The following is a 16,174-nucleotide window of genomic DNA, read 5'->3' as shown; positions in this document are numbered from 1 at the left end:
CTGAAGTGAGAGGAGGGCCTCCAAACCAGGGGATCCCCTGCCCCCAACTGGGGATTGGCAACCTGAACAGGAAGTAATAAATGAAGCTGGAGCACTTGTGAAGAGGGAAGAAAAAAATTACAACAGTATAGTGGCTCTGGGAAACCTGATAGTTCTTTGGTGGCCCACACCAAACAGATTGGTGCGGCACTTGCTTTTGAAGAAAAAATCTCCTCAAAATTAGGTACGGAGAGATGGAAAAAGCAACACCCGCTAGCCTGCATTGGGTTGGTAATGACATAACGTAAATCCTCCATAGAAATGACATAACGTAAATCCTCCATAGAAATGATAAAACAAATGTTGTCCATTCCATACTAAATAGCTGGTGTGGAAGTGACCACAGATTCCTCTGTAGGCTGTGTACTACCTTATATAAATGTTGTAGGTCACAGAAAGCTAGTCAATCCAGTTTGCCTGTTGAAGGAATTCCCCTTTTTCACGTGGGTTGAGAGCTCTTAATACAATGAACGTAGGTTGCCAAGACAGCAGTGAGAACTGGTTAACACTTTTATTAACAAAGCAGAACAGAGGGGGTTTTTTTAACTTCTTAGCCAGCCTTTAAAACATGGTAATAAAAACTATATATTAAAAAACATCCAAATGCTTAGGAACAGAATCACAATGCATCAAAATACTAGAATACCTGACATACTTTTACATGGCTCAGGGACTGGGATCACTAGATCAGGGAATGGAGATTCAGTCTACTACTTTCAGATTTCCAAGTGATGGCAAATATTCAATGACCCTCTTCAAGCAACAACTGACAAAAATTTTAAATTTTGTCTACTCTTTGTAGTAAATTCCTTTATGAAGCAATTGTCTATTTTCTTTTCACATGGAAGGGGAGACTAGGCACATGTGATTTCTCAGTCCTGCCCTTTTGTATGTTCAGCTGTGAGTGAGGAACAGCGCCCCCAGGTGACATATCTACTCAACCAGATGATCCAATCTGCCACTGCTCCAGGAGCCCTGCCAAACCCCAGTGTCTTGTTGGCTCTTCAGCTGGCTCAAGATGACAGTAACAGCACTAAACAAATGCTGCTTCAGAGGATTGCCCAGGATGCAGTAGACAGGGTGGAGAATGGTAAGTGGCTATTAGGGTATTTAAATCCCACCCCCTTTTCCATCTTGGAATTCAAAGAGTGGAAGGAAGGTTCCTGACAGGTCTCCCATCCAGGTACTGACCAGACACTGTTCCAGGGCTGGATTGGTCATTATAGCTGCTGGAAAATTTCTTGGTGGGCTGATAGTCTCTCTCCCCCCTCCAATTTAGGTCAGTCCACTCCAAGGTAGAAGGGTTTTGTGTGGTCCAAGAAAGGTGGCTTCTGGTCTGTATGAGCTGCACTGGGGAAGGAAGCTCCATGTGAGCCACACCTGGCCAAGGGAAGGTGGTGCCCCCAGTCCATGCAAGCCATGCACAGATGTGTGCAGCCCCAGCATAGCTGAATACCATGTGCAGGTAGCTGTACCTGGGCCCAGCAGAGCTGCAGGAAGCAGCCATTTGAGCTGTGCTTTCTGAGGTGTTGGGCTGGCTGGGTCTTTCTTGCTCCCTCCCTTTTTGTGGGGTGGGTCAGGGCCAGGGCTGGCAGTTGACCAAGCATATTGCTTCCTCCCAGTCTGCTCTTGGCCTGTTCCATGTGTCCTTCAGACATACCTTGCGTACCTCTTGTGGACCCATAAATATATGACCCTACTTTCCCCAACATCTGCAGTTTCTAGTGAATGATGATGACCTCTGATTTCCTCCAAGGTAAATTCCACTTCAACTATAATAATATGCAACCACATAACCAAAGTAGCATGAGTTACACCCTGTAACAAAACAAAAATTGACTCTCCATTAACCGTTTCCCACAAAAAGGGAACTCTTAGGCTGCTTACAGATGGGTGGTTAAAGCCGCCCTGGGGACGGCAGGCAGGCGGATCTAAAAAGCACGTCTACACACGTACATCTGCCTGCTGTCCCTGCCCTGCCCTGCCCCCAAGCTGTCCCTGACTTACTGGAAGCCATCTTAAAAAGATACCACTTTGAAGGTGGGGCGCTTTCCTGGCCGTCTGGACATCTGGTAAGCGCCTGGAGAGTGCCTGGGGAGCTGCGGATGGGGCATGTGAGTGCTCCAGACGCTCCCCAGGGTACCCATGGTCCATCACTCTTCTGTGGGTCATTGGGACACTCCCGGACACTCCTTTTCCAGCCGGCTCACTTCCAGGTCGGCTTAATGCCGTCCTGAGCTGTCTGTCTGTTAGCGGCCTTAAAGAGGAATTTTAAGCAATTTCCATTCTCTATATCCCTTCGTAGTGTGATTCTTACATAGACACTGCCAGGCAAATTGGGAAATGTTTACTGGCTCTATAGCAATAGTTACTACTGACAAGATACAGCATAACAACATACAGCACCTCTTGTTATCCACACTGGTGCATATTTGAGGAAGATCTGTGCAGCTTGCATAGACAAAACCTGATTATGTCTATGTATCTTGAGAAGGAAGAAAAACTAATAAGAACATAAAAAGAGCTCTGCTGGATCAGACCAATAGTCCATCTAGTCCAAGATCCTGTCTCACACAGTGGCCAACCAGTTCCTCGGGACAGACAGCAAATGAAAACATAGAAAGATAGACAATGAAAAAAAAAACCCAGGACATGAAGTCAGGCAACTGGAGGCACCCCTGATCCCTGTTCTTCTACTGTTTTTCAGGAAAATCTTTCCCTTCAGGCCAGGTAGCCCTCTATGCCCTGGGTCATCAGGCTTCTTGCTCTGATCCCAGAAAAGTGTCTGCCAAAGGAATTACTCTTGATCTGGTGCAACTGTTGGAAAAGAAGTTCAAGATGGAACTGGAGAACATCAGTAAGGAATGGGAATGTACCATATCAGGGGAGGACTCTTCTTTCAGTTTATCAATCCCGTTTGCTTTGCTCCCATCACCTGGGTTTTAATAATACTCAGCCTTATACTTGTCCCCATTTTCATCCTCTATCTTTTTTTCCTTTGGTTGTATTCAGTGTCTCCCCATATCAAACCTTCTCCCTCTGCCACATTCTATTCAGGCTGGAAGCTGTTGAAGCTAATGGCTTCTCTGTTTGGTTGTTTCTCCTCAGAGATCACTGGCAATCCCCTGAGCAACTATTACCAGCTTGGCTTGTGTGTTCTCACCCTCTGCCAACTTCATGGCAGCCTCTCAGTCAGTACAACAGCAGATCTGTTCACTCCAGACCAAAAAAAGTATTACTTTGATGGCCATTTCTCTGTAGGTAGGTAATATCTTCGATAATTTATCAAAGAGCCAGTTTGGTGTAGTGGTTAAGTGTGTGGACTCTTATCTGGGAGAACCGGGTTTGGTTCCCCACTCCTCCACTTGCACCTGCTGGAATGGCCTTGGGTCAGCCATAGCTCTGGCAGAAGTTGTCCTTGAAAGGGCAGCTGCTGTGAGAGCCCTCTCCAGCCCCACCCACCTCACAGGGTGTTTGTTGTGGGGGAGGAAGGTAAAGGAGATTGTGAGCCGCTCTGAGACTCTTCGGAGTGGAGGGCGGGATATAAATCCAATATCTTCTTCTTCTTCTTTATTCATTTAGTAGCTATTCATGATGATAATCAGGAATGCAGTCTCCATTTTTAGAAACAATTATTTCTGATTATCTAATGCTGTGAATTAGCTATAGTAGAAGAATTATTACCTTCCCCCCTTGCTTGCCATGGTACTTAAAAATACACCTGTCTTGGTAGTCGAAATGCTGAACTAAGCGGCTTGACCTAGAATATAAATGTGAATGTTTTATCTTTAATCTGTCAATGACTTTTCTTGTTATGAGGGACAGTGTCTGTGGTGAAACACAGGGATGCTTCCTTTTGCAGGCCAAAAGAGAACATAGCCATGGTGGTCCTCAGCAAAATCCAAAATCCATACCTGTTGCTAAGTTTAACACAACACATTGTGCAAGCTTTCACTTTCTCTAGAACTTTTCACCAGGCTGCATGTTAAAACAAAAAGGTGGGGAGGAAAAAAATGTTTCAGTCTGTGGTATTAAGGCCTCTTTGTATACAGTAGGATGTTTAGCTTATTTCTGGGGACACACGGTGTGGCTAGCTATACCCTGTTGCTGTGCCTCTCCTTATCACAGTCATGTTTGGGATTTCATTGTCACTTTCTCTGGGATTTGTACTATGTTGGAGGAGAATGAAAACTTACTTCTTCTTTTTTTTTGCACTTGTCTTCAGACACAGCATCAGTAGCAGTCCTTGCTCAGGTTTGTTTACAGACCACAGATACATCCATGCTGCCAGAGGCAAATGAAACAATGACAGCAAATATACAATGGCTGCTGAACAACATCCTGGAACAGAAAACAAGTGATGGTGTGATTGGGAACATGTACAGCACTGGGGAGGCCATGCAGGTAACAGCAATTATGGAACTGGAGAATGGCATTCAGACTCCATACAGCTTCCCTCATGCATCATGGCATCAAAATAGTTGAATGTTTTTTTCAGGTTTGCACAGAGGCAGATAGAGTGTCAAAGAACATCATTAGGCCACACAGGCAATTCAGCCTGTTGATAAATAAGGGAGGTAAACATTGGAAGGCAATAGTCAGAAATTCCTATACTCATGTTTTGTATGATGGAACAAACGCCTTCCCTAATTAATGGTTACGCTTACACATAACTTACCAGGGTCTTAACCTAGCTTCAGTGTATTAAGTTACAGTCTATAATGAACACAATCATAAGAATCTGCATGTTTTCTATACTTACACCTTTATTTTGTGATTTTTCATTATTCAGACACAGACTGTGAAGAGGGATTGAACAGAAATCAGACTTGTATAGAATGTGAAAACGACGCGTGTCATTTGCTAAATAATTTATTCATCAAAATATTCTTAGATTGCCTTTTTCCTGCATGGCGGTGTAACCATTTAATCATGAACTATACTGTGTGAACAAACTACCTCTTCTATTTAATATCTCTTCTTTCCCTGCTTTGTTCTTTTCCCTTTCTCTGGTTTCTTTACTGTTGCTCTTATCCAGGTATGCTAATGTTTCTAACTCCAGCTTGGGAAATTCCTGGAGATTTGGGAGGGCAGAGTTTGGGCAGGGGACAGAGCTCAGCAGGGATATGATGCCAGAGATTCTACCCTGTGAAGCTGCCCTTTCCTCCAGAACTAATCTCTGTTGTTTAGAGATCAGTTGTAATTCTGGGAGAACTACCATATGTCTTCCACCTGGAGGTTGGCAGTGTATGTTGTTAAACTCCACATAGCTTTCCTCCTTGGTTGATTCTCCCTCTCTGTCCCTCCAGGCATTGTCTGTGGCCAGAAACTATCCTGCAGCTGGATCGTGGAATTGCTGCCAGACTTTGGACAAAGTCGTAAGTGAGATACCTAAAGGCACTTTTGATCACCCCATGGCTGCAGCCCAACTCGTTCCCTCCTTGGAGGGTCGGAACTACCTTGATGTGAGCACTGTTAACTGCTCTATAGAAAAAGGTAAGTAAAGAAGAAGATATTGGATTTATATCCTGCCCTCCACTCCGAAGAGTCTCAGAGCGGCTCATAATCTCCTTTACCTTCCTCTCCCACAACAGACACCCTGTGAGGTGGGTGGGGCTGGAGAGGGCTCTCCCAGCAGCTGCCCTTTCAAGGACAACCTCTGCCAGAGCTATGGCTGACCCAAGGCCATTCCAGCAGGTGCATGTGGAGGAGTGGGGAATCAAACCCGGTTCTCCCAGATAAGAGTCCGCACACTTAACCACTACACCAAACTGGCTCTCCTAAAGTATCCCCTAAAGTATCCCCACAGGCTTCAAAGACTCTAATGGACTTAGAATCTTCACTAGGAGAGTTGTGTCTAAATGATTCAATAGTCAGTTTTTAATCCTATATCCAAAATGAGGCCTCATGCGCATGATCGTGTTTTGGATATAAGTGCAACTATAGTTGTATAGCACTGATGTTTTCAACGCACGCCTGGCAGTGTGCATGACAAAACTTTTACAAGAATTGTTTTTATTTATTTATTTATAAAATTTGTACCTCACCTTTTTGCCTTCATGAGGGCCACCAAGATGGCTAAGAAAAACACATCTCAAAAAGTATTAAAACCAAACAAAACCCGCACCATTTGAACAATTAAAATCAAGATAAAATACACATGCAATATAATACAATATACATACATAAAAACAATTAAAATAGAGCAGGAAGGAGGGATCACTGAGGGAATCCCAGATGGAACAGCAACAACAGAAGTCTTCACCCAGTGGTGGAAGATGGTGACAGAAGGGGACAGTTGAGTCTCTCTGGGGAGAGTCTGAAATTTTCATCCAAGAAGGCCCTCTTCTTACTTGCCTCAGATTGCCAAGCCTCCTCTGGACACTGGCAGAGGATGGTACAGCAGGCTTGTCAGATCTAGGTTGGGAAACTCCTGGGGATTGGGGGATGAAGTCTGGGGAGGACATGGACCTCCACAGAGCACAATGCCTTAGAGTCCACTCTTCAAAGCATCCATTTTCTCCAGGGGAATTGATCTCTGGAGATAAGCTGTAATTCCAGGGGATCCCCAGGTCTCACCTGGAGGCTGGCATTCCCACACCAGCCTAATCTCAGACAGTGGAAGCACTCAAAACAGGGCCCTGGAAGAGTACCTTAGTGATTAGGTAGATCTGTAAGGAAGTAGGCAGTCAGTCAGGTATGCTTGTGTACAGGGCTTTTTTTGTAGAAAACGCACAGCATGAAATAATTTGCATATTAGGCCACACTCCTGACATCACCATTGTTTCACCCAATGCTTTTTTTTTTGTAGAAAAAGCCCAACAGGAACTCATATGCATATTAGGTCACACCCCTGACACCAAGCCAGCTGGAACTGTGGTCTTGCTAAAAAAAAACAAAAACAAAAGCCCTACTTGTGTAACCTATTTAATTCAAAGAGCAATGTCAAGTAATTTTTTTTTTTAATTAATGAACTGAGGGAGTTCACATCTATGCCAGTCTAATTCCGCCTTGTGACACTTGCATTTATGAAAATAACAGAAAATGGATTTCAAAAACAATAGTATTTGGAACAATAATTAAGAATATACAACTACAGTCAACTTTTAACATTTCAAGTCTGTTGTATTGGAGCACACCAGGGTCTCTCAGTCTTTCTGACTGCTGTCTAGTCAGTCCCTGGAAGATGCATCGCAGCTTTATTAATGTGATTTCTCTCCTGCCCTTCCCACCAAGGCACGCTCAGGGCGGGTTACAGCATAAAATCATAATAGGAATACATAATCTAATAAATTATCTCTAAAAATCTAAAATTACATAAATTTAAAAAAACTGGTAAGTAGCATTAAGATGGCATCATTAATTTCTTGGGTCTGGTCAGATGTTTAATAAATAAGACTGCTCTCTAGTGGTTTAAACCAACTTTAGATAGGCAGTTTAAGGCAGTTTGAGCATCTTTGAGCAGGACTGAGCAGTTTAAGACTTTGCTTTGCATTGAGATGTCCTCTACAGGAGTTTCTAGTATCCCTACAATATTAATATATAGAACGATTTCGCACTAGGCTTGTTCTAGGTGGAGAGCCCTTTTGCTCCTGGGGCTTTTCTCCATTTTCACAAAGTTGCGCCGGAGCTGTGAGTTGGCATGCCGCTATTCAGCAGCAAGTGAGATCCTCTGACAAGCGGTTTCTGCTTGCTGTGGAAAAGCAGCATGCCAACTAGCAGCTCCGCAGCAGCTAATGCGGAAATGGAGAGAAGCCCCGGGGGTAAAAGAACTCTCTACCCGGAACAAACCCTAATGCGAAATAGGTCATAGTTTCATAGAAAGGAGTATTTTTGAGGTAAAAGTGCTTCTCCCTGCAGGTCCTCCAATCCCTCAGGGAAAACTGCACTTTCCTCCCTTATTAGGAGTCACGTTCACCTTTACAACCAATTTTTATTCAGAACGTGAGCTTTCGTGTGCTCTTAAGCACACTTCATCAGACGAGGAATCCAGCACAGTGAGCAAAGCCATACATAGCTGAGCAGAGCCATACATAGCTGGTAGGCAGTGGCCCACAATGCAACATGGTACAGATTTAAGAACCAATGACAGTGAAGTAAAATTATCTGGTAGGCAGTGGTTTAGAATGTAAAATGGTACAATGACAGAATAGTAAAATTAACAAATGGAGCAAACCTTTGATCTGAGTAGCATGAGCATGCGAAAGCAACAAAACAGCAGTATGCAGTGAGAACAACAACAACAACTTTTATTTGTATCCCGCCCTCCCCGCCGGAGCAGGCTCAGGGCGGCTAACATTTCATACATCAATTATACAATCGTTAAAACTACTACATTAACAGTGTAATTAAAATTCTAGTTAAAATTCTAAAATTAATAAAAATTAACAAATTGAGCAAACCTTTGATCTGAGTAGCATGAGCATGTGAAAGCAACAAAACAGTAGTATGTCAAAATGTGAGATTGTCTGTCAATGACAATGGGAGATGGGTTCAATATATGTAATGGGATAAGCAACCAAAGTCCCTGTTTGAGTGTGTCAATACAGTTAAAAGAGAAATACATTGGATAGTGATGTTCTTGTCCACCTAATTTACTTTTTAACATGTAAACATAATTCTAGTTTGCCATAGGAAAAAGGAATACAATAAAATATAGTGAAAATGGGTAAAGCATATGTAATGAGATATACAGCCAATATCACTATTTTGAGTATGTCAATACAAATAATTATACTGATACACAATTCTAAAAGAGAAACACATTGGAATACTGTCATTGGTTCTTAAATCTGTACCATGTTGCATTGTGGGCCACTGCCTACCCGCTATGTATGGCTCTGTTCAGCTATGTATGGCTTTGCTCACTGTGCTGGATTCCTCATCTGATCAAGTGTGCTTAAGAGCACACGAAAGCTTACGTTCTAAATAAAAATTGGTTGGTCTTAAAGGTGCAACTTGACTCCTGCTTTGTTCAACTGCTTCAGACCAACACGGCTGCCCGCTTGGATCTACCCCCTTATTAGGAATACTCCAACTCTTTAACTCCCCCTAGTGGACTCAGGGTTATACTTGTCCCAAGCAATGTAGGACTGTAGAAGTTAACACCAAAAACATTTTGAATTGTGCTTAGAAAGAGATTGGGATGCAATGTGGATGGGCCAAGACTTCAGCTATTATAATTTATCTGTAACTTTTAGACATAAACAAAAAAGAGCATAGTGACGTAAAGACTGGACCATTTATTGTGATGTAAGCAACCCCATGGCTCACAGTGCTAAAGCTGCAGTACTGCAGTCCAAGCTCTCTGCTCATGACCTGAATTCGATCCTGGTGGAAGCTGGGTTCAGGTAGCCAGCTCAAGATTGACTCAGCCTTCCATCCTTCTGAGACTGGTAAAATGAGTACCCAGCTTGCTGGGGGAAAAGTGTAGATGACTGGGGAAAGCAATGGCAAACCACCCCATAAAAAAGTCTGTCATGATGCGATGTCACCCCAGAATTGGGAATGACTTTGCTTGCACAGGGGACAACCTTTATCTTTAAACTTCTGTCAACTACAGTCACCTTCTAATGAGTAACTAGCTGCATAGTACTCTGGCATGGTGTAACAAAGCTTTGAGCTCCTGGTAAGCTGTATTCTACTCTAGTCATGCTGGTCTTAAACTATGGTCTCTCTCCCTAAGGGACTTAATACAAGAGCATGAAGTCCTATCAGGCCACCATTTCAGAGTGCATGAGATTGTTTTAGGCATGAAAGTTATTTTATTTCACTTAAAGCCTGCTCTTCTGGGTACCCAGGTGTCTTATAATATTTTTAAAAAATTAAAATGCAAAAAGTAAAACATAAAAACAGCAATCTACAGCAAAAAGTTATAAGCCCATATAACTTGGCAAAAACCAGAGGTAAAATCCAAGACACCAAGAACAGGATTGTGACTGCGAGGTAAGCTGTGTGCAAAAACGGTCAGTGACCGTTTGGCCCTAAACTGAAGCAGAATATAGATAAGATAGTGGTGACGCCTGCATTGAAAAGAGCTGTTCTCCCACTCTGAATGGGATGCAACTTTTGTCGAAGGACTAAGTTCTATTAGATCTAGATCTCATCTTAGAAAAACAGGTAAATATGGTTGTCAGGAAATGTTTTTTTTCCTGCTACATTTAGTTCAGAAGTTATCTTTGTTTTCTGCCAACATCTGACCCTACCATGCTAATGCATGCCATGTTAACCTTGATGTGAAATTGCTGTGACATGCTGAACATGGGACTGCACTTGAAGCCTTTTTTTAAAATCCAGCTGTTACAGGAACAGTGTTCTGGAAGAGGTGGAACAGATACCTACTCTTGTTATTTAAGGGAGATGATGGGGAGCTTGAGTTGACCCTGGCTTTATCTGTATTTAATTACCTAACTTTTAATTGATGTGTCTTGATTATTTGGTTATTTTTGTATTGGGTCTATTGTTGTTGCCTTGACTATGGCCGTTTCCCGACTGAGCTTACCTCAGAGCAACGTCCCTCTTCACCGCGCAGCGTCTGCGCGGATTTCCCACCAACTGCTCCGAGTAACCAAGTAGAGTCGCGGCTTTTGCGTCGCTAACGTAAACTGTTTTTTAGCGGTTTCCATTTGCGACGCAAAAGGTCGGGAACTTCCTGGTTCCTCGGAGCAGTTGGTGGGAAATCAGCGCAGACGCTGCGCGGTGAAGAGGGACGTCGCTCCGAGGTAAGCTCAGTGGGAAAACGGCCTATGTTGGGAGAAAGGCAAGACATATAAATACAATAAACAAAGTGGCTGGTTCTATGGGGAAAAGCATGGCACTGACATAATCTCATTGTTACTCACTGTTTTTATTCTCTTACTTTCAAACAGATGATCTCATCCTAACTAGTCTGCCAACCATCCAATCCATCAGTCACTTCCGGTCCAGCAACCCTATTACAGTCATGTACATGGTCACTGATAGTGTGAGGAATACCTTCACTGATTCCACTGTACTCTCTGTCCCAGAGGGCTCAGTCTTATTCAGAGTAATGGAAGTTGCACAGGAAAAAGACCCAGATAGATTCAGGTATCACCTTGGTCTTCAAAGCCAGCATTCCTTTGAGCATCTATGTGGATATGAAAATAAGCCTTGCATGGCGCTGTACAGTGTTTCACCTGGGGAATACTCCAGTTTACAATAGGGAAATGAACTCTCCCCTCAGTTTACTGCCTAGAGAGCTGGTGTCCTGATTGGCTGCAGAAAGGGGTGTGCTTGTTTGTTTTGGCCAATAGAATCTTCACTTTAACTTAAAAGTTCACTTGCCTTGGTGGCAGAGAAGCAGTACCCTTTTAGCTATGACAGTTTTAGCCATTTTTATTCCTCTGCTATCATGGAATTAAACCAAAGATTAGTTGATGTCCACACTTGCAGTGCCCATCAAGAGGCTGCAAGTGGTCCACATTTTACATCAGATCTGTCCCAACGGCAGATTTAGCAGTTTCTCCCAACTGATGATTGGAAAAACCCTCTTTCATTGAGTCATCCTTATTAGAGGGCACCATCTTCTGTCTGATTCGCAGGACCTGGTTAGTTTATTTATTCCCCATACTTGCCCAGTCACAGCCTCAAAATGTTCCCAGCTTTTCCTTGGAAAAATTAGTTTTCTTACTTTGAGATAATTTGTGTTCAGAAATCCAGGTTTCTCAAAGTATCTGCCTACTGAAGCAATACAAAGATGACTGTCATACAGACTGTGTCCTACAGATAAGTCAGTCAGTGTTGATAAATACAAGTTCAGAACAACGTACTGTAGTTCTTTGAGGTTTTGTTTCTTATGGGAACGTGTAGGCAAACTCTTATCTTAGTAAGTTATTTGCTTCCAAAATATGAAAAATCCATGAGAATTATAAACAAGTACCCATTGTGGATGGCTTGCATCATAGGAGGGGTGTCGGTGTGTGGGTGTAAGGGGCTTGTAGCAGCTTATCCCCTGAAAAGTAATGGAGACCTTCTGGAAATTTCTCTTGCACCAGGTTCACATATGAGAATACTACCTGGGGCCCATACATCACATCAGTGCAAGACTTGGCAGCTGACAGCAGTGAGCGGACTTACTGGCAGCTCTTGAGCGGGGAAACTCCTTTGAGCAAAGGTGAGAGAGAAAGGGGTTTGGGAGGGGGAGGGTAAAAGAAGACAGGGAGAGAAAGCTGGATGAGGCTGCAAAGGAGTGGAAGAGGGCATGAGAAGTGCAGAACAAAGTGGACTGGATAACAGTAGCATGCAGAATTGGAAGTCTGAACTGAAAGTGAAGGGGGAAGAGCAGTTTGCAGTTGACAAATGTACAGGTGAGGATGGGTAGACTGACAGCTTAGAGAAAAAGCTTGGAACAAAGGCAGAAAATTAGGATCAATCATGTCATTGCCCATGTAACCAAGTTTTCCCATCATGTCTGTCCTCTTGTTTCAGGTGCTGGGGAATATGTTGTGTCTGATGGAGAGAGCTTGGTGGTAAAATTCACCACTTACTGACCTCTGCAGTGCAATCTCGGTTAAGATATGGCTGTTGTCTGTGTCTGGCACTAGTCCATCCCATTTTATACCTCCGCAATTCCTACATCACGGTATATTTCCTACTGGGATGTAAAGAAGTAGCATTCATGTCAAAGTGATGATTGTCCTAGTTCGATATATATCATTAGTAACATTTCTTCCCTTTCCCCCAACTCTCAGCCCTGCCATTTTGCTTTTCTTTGGCTTCTTTCTTTAATATTAAGTCTGAAAGAAAATTCTGATGAATGTAAAAATTTGATCATGACTTCTGGTAGGTCCTGTGTTTGAAGCCACACAAGAGGTTTTTTTTTTGTGCTTCTGAAATATTAACTAATTCACAGCTGTTGAAATATTAACTCATTCACAACTGGGTAACAGCAGGATTGTGTTACAAGTACTTAACGCAGCAGTATTCTCCACAAAAATCTGTCCCAATAGACAATAGTCTACCATATGTCTACTCAACAAAGGAAGCCCTAGCCTTCAGCTTACAAGACTTGATCAAAGCTGTTTATAATAGGAGGGCTTAGGGATGCCAGCCTTCAGGCACGACCAGGAGATCCCTGGAATTATATCTCATCTCCAGAATACAGAGATCAGTTCTTTTGGAGAAAATGGGTGCTTTGAAGGGTGGACACTATGGCATTGTACCCCACTGAGGTCCCTGTCATCCCCAGGCTCCATCCCCAAATCTCCAGGAGTTTCCCAACCCGGATCTGGAAAATCTCCCCCCTCCACCCCCTGCTGGTGGGCAGGGGGAACTAGGCAATCCTACTTGGAGGTCATTAATTCATAACATTGCCATAAGTTGGAACTGACTTGACGACATGTAACGCACACTCATCTACTCAAATGTAAAATTATTCTTCAGCAATGAGCCTAGTTTCCCCACTGCTGCTTTGTTTTCACTTGAATTCAGTTTTCCTTTTGCTGCTTTGTTTTCAGTTGAATTAATTACGTACTTCCCTTTTTGCTCACTTCGTTTGAAAAAAAAAATCATTGCTCATATTTTTAATAGCTTATTTTGAAATTAAACTATTCCAGTAATTTAAAAGTAACATTTAAAAGGAGAAGTAGCTTTGACAAACTGCAAAGTACTTAAACTTCCCTCTGCCAAATGAGAGAGATATGTGAGAGAGGGAGGAAGTAGCATATTAATATGGGAGCAGAAGGAAGGAAAATTTAAAGGAGCAGTAGCCCTGAAAAAACTAAATAACATTTCCCATAACAGATAGTCTGGTACTGTAAGTGGAGTTTTTAGGTTTTAAAAAATTGCTACATATATGAAAAAGACAGAAAAATGAGAAAAATGCTGGCACTGTCTGGATATCCATGAAAAAAGAATGAATGAAATACAGCGATGTGATTGAAAAGCTTGTGTGGAACCACCTGATATTCCTGCATGCAGTTTTTCTAATTAACCAATATGACTCAATGCACAGCAGCCAAGAAGGTCAGAGCGCCTGCTCCGGCTGCAACGCCACTGAGGATGTTCTCCGCAGCTGAGAACGAAACGTCTGGAAGGAAAACTTTCTCCAGTAGAACACGGCACTTGAGCCCAAAAGATTCTACAAACCCTAATGATGTTACCAGCCGTGAAAACCTGAAATCTTTGATAACCAATATGGCTGTTTTTCCTTTTTTTTTGTCTTCACTAATAAACTCATGCAATAACCAAGTGTATTAGCTTGAGAAATTCACTAGCAAGTTGAGAATGCTAGATGTCAAGAAATGTATTGGCTGGAGAAATTCACTAGCAAATTGAGAATGCTAGATGTCAAGAAATGATTTCCTGGAACAATCTCTACTTCTGAAAATTATGTGACAGTATTTTAAGTTCATTAGAAATTGACGGCCACGTACTTCAAAAATCTTGTATGTGATCTCTTAGTAAACAGCTATGAGGAAAGGATGATGTAAATACTGAGGGACTGAAGGGAAAGTTGATTTTGGCTGCTTCCAGGTGACAGTGATTTTCCATGTAGCTCTTGTTGCAATGACAACAGAATGCCATATGACAGTCTTCTCAGCATCTTCATTTCCTTACTCCCTCCCATACAGCTGCCATCCCTCACCACTAGTGGGCTTTTTATAAAAATGGCAAGGGCTAGGCCATTGTAATGTTTAAATAATCTATTGCCACAATCAACTAGGGGTTTTGTTCATTCTCAGCTTTCATTTTTTAAGGAGAATTCTAGTTGTTTCTGATAATAATATATCATGATAACATTACTATAATATAGTGGGTTCAACGCATGAAGGAGACACGGTTGTAGTGAACATAGCTCTCTTTATTAAGTACAGCATAGTAAGACTGGCTTATTGGGCCAACGGGGCCAACTATATACAGTTCAAGGTTCCTGTGCTAGGGTGCCATTGGACCATTTAAACCAGCAAAGGGCCTGTGACTGGAGCAGGGCAGCAGGGATTTGGATCCCACTGCCCATTGTTCCCTAGTCCCCAAGCTCAGATCTAAAGGCTCCAATGAGCCAAGCAGGAACACAGGTAATAGCATCATTAGTCCACATACACAACATCCCATGGCACCCTTTTGTCCAGTAGCTGGTGGAGCGGCTCAGCTGTTGCTGCCTTGTGGGGAAGAAACAAGTGATAAAAGTCCAAGAGGCTGAGAAATGCCTGGAGTTCGGCCTTGTTGGTGGGCTCCGAGGCATTGCAAATGGCCTTGACCTTGTCTTGCACGGGGTGGATTCCACTCGTGTCCATGGTGTATCCCAGGAGACTGATCTGTGGAACCCCAAGCAGGCACTTCTCCCACTTCACCTTCAACGCAGCTGCACTGAAACGTTGGAGCACTGCACGGTGGAAAGCGAACTCGTTCTCAGTGGTGGTGGCAATCACATCAAAGAACAGTTGGACCCTGGAAATCCCTTATAAAAGAGTCCATTAAGTTCTGGAAAATTCCTGGGGCCATGCTGACCCCGAATTGGAGGTGCTTGACCTGGTGGGTGGCAATTGTTTGTACCTCGGCTATTGCCTCATCCACGGGTAGTTGCTGATATGCCTGGGCCAAGTCCAACTTTCCAAAATTTCTGTCTCTGCCAGTGAAGCCAGAACATGACTGACCACAGGGACCGGGTAGGCATGGTCCTGCAGTGCCTTGTTAATAGTACATCTGTAATCTGTGCAGGTGCAGACGCTACCGTTGGACTTCATTGGGGTAATGATGGGGGTTTCCCACCATGCATTTGCAACTGGTTCTAAGACCCCCTGGGTTATGAGGCAGTCCAGCTCCTCTTCGATCTTGGGTTGTAAAGCAAAGGGGACGTGTCATGCCTTGAGCTGTATGGGCTGCACAGTGGGGTTGAGCTTCAAGGACACCGGGGGCCCGGTGTAAGTCCCAAGAGTTCTGTCAAAAATGGACAGGAACTCCTCACAGATCCTTTGGAAGTCTTGACCAACATGGGTCTGGTGGATTCCAGTCACGCGGATCCCTAGGGCATCAAAGCATGCTCGGCCAAGTAGACTAGAGAGAGACTCTGCAACTACCAGAAGTGGTAACATTCCCTCGAACTGACCATACTTCACTCTGAAAAACCCCATGCCATTCATGGTGACTTCCCATTTTTGAAAGTCCTACACTATTA

The 16,174-nt window shown here is 43.2% G+C and overlaps 1 protein-coding gene across 1 annotated transcript in view; it reads left to right on the top strand.

The window, feature by feature from the left end:
• LOC132590537 (uncharacterized) overlaps positions 1 to 16,174 on the top strand; it is a 44,256-nt gene that overhangs the window by 4,562 nt on the left and 23,520 nt on the right. Inside the window, exons 2-11 of the mRNA XM_060263463.1 lie at positions 938 to 1,129; positions 2,747 to 2,896; positions 3,148 to 3,300; positions 4,265 to 4,443; positions 5,349 to 5,539; positions 9,790 to 9,809; positions 10,938 to 11,106; positions 12,054 to 12,172; positions 12,487 to 12,542; positions 15,132 to 15,439. Coding sequence (XP_060119446.1) covers positions 938 to 1,129; positions 2,747 to 2,896; positions 3,148 to 3,300; positions 4,265 to 4,443; positions 5,349 to 5,539; positions 9,790 to 9,809; positions 10,938 to 11,106; positions 12,054 to 12,172; positions 12,487 to 12,542; positions 15,132 to 15,439 — 1,537 coding nt within the window. The remainder of the gene's footprint in view (positions 1 to 937; positions 1,130 to 2,746; positions 2,897 to 3,147; positions 3,301 to 4,264; positions 4,444 to 5,348; positions 5,540 to 9,789; positions 9,810 to 10,937; positions 11,107 to 12,053; positions 12,173 to 12,486; positions 12,543 to 15,131; positions 15,440 to 16,174) is intronic.

This window comes from Heteronotia binoei, unplaced genomic scaffold (assembly GCF_032191835.1).
Source record: "Heteronotia binoei isolate CCM8104 ecotype False Entrance Well unplaced genomic scaffold, APGP_CSIRO_Hbin_v1 ptg000225l, whole genome shotgun sequence".
Taxonomy (NCBI): domain Eukaryota; kingdom Metazoa; phylum Chordata; class Lepidosauria; order Squamata; family Gekkonidae; genus Heteronotia; species Heteronotia binoei.
This window is presented reverse-complemented; position numbering and strand designations above follow the sequence as displayed.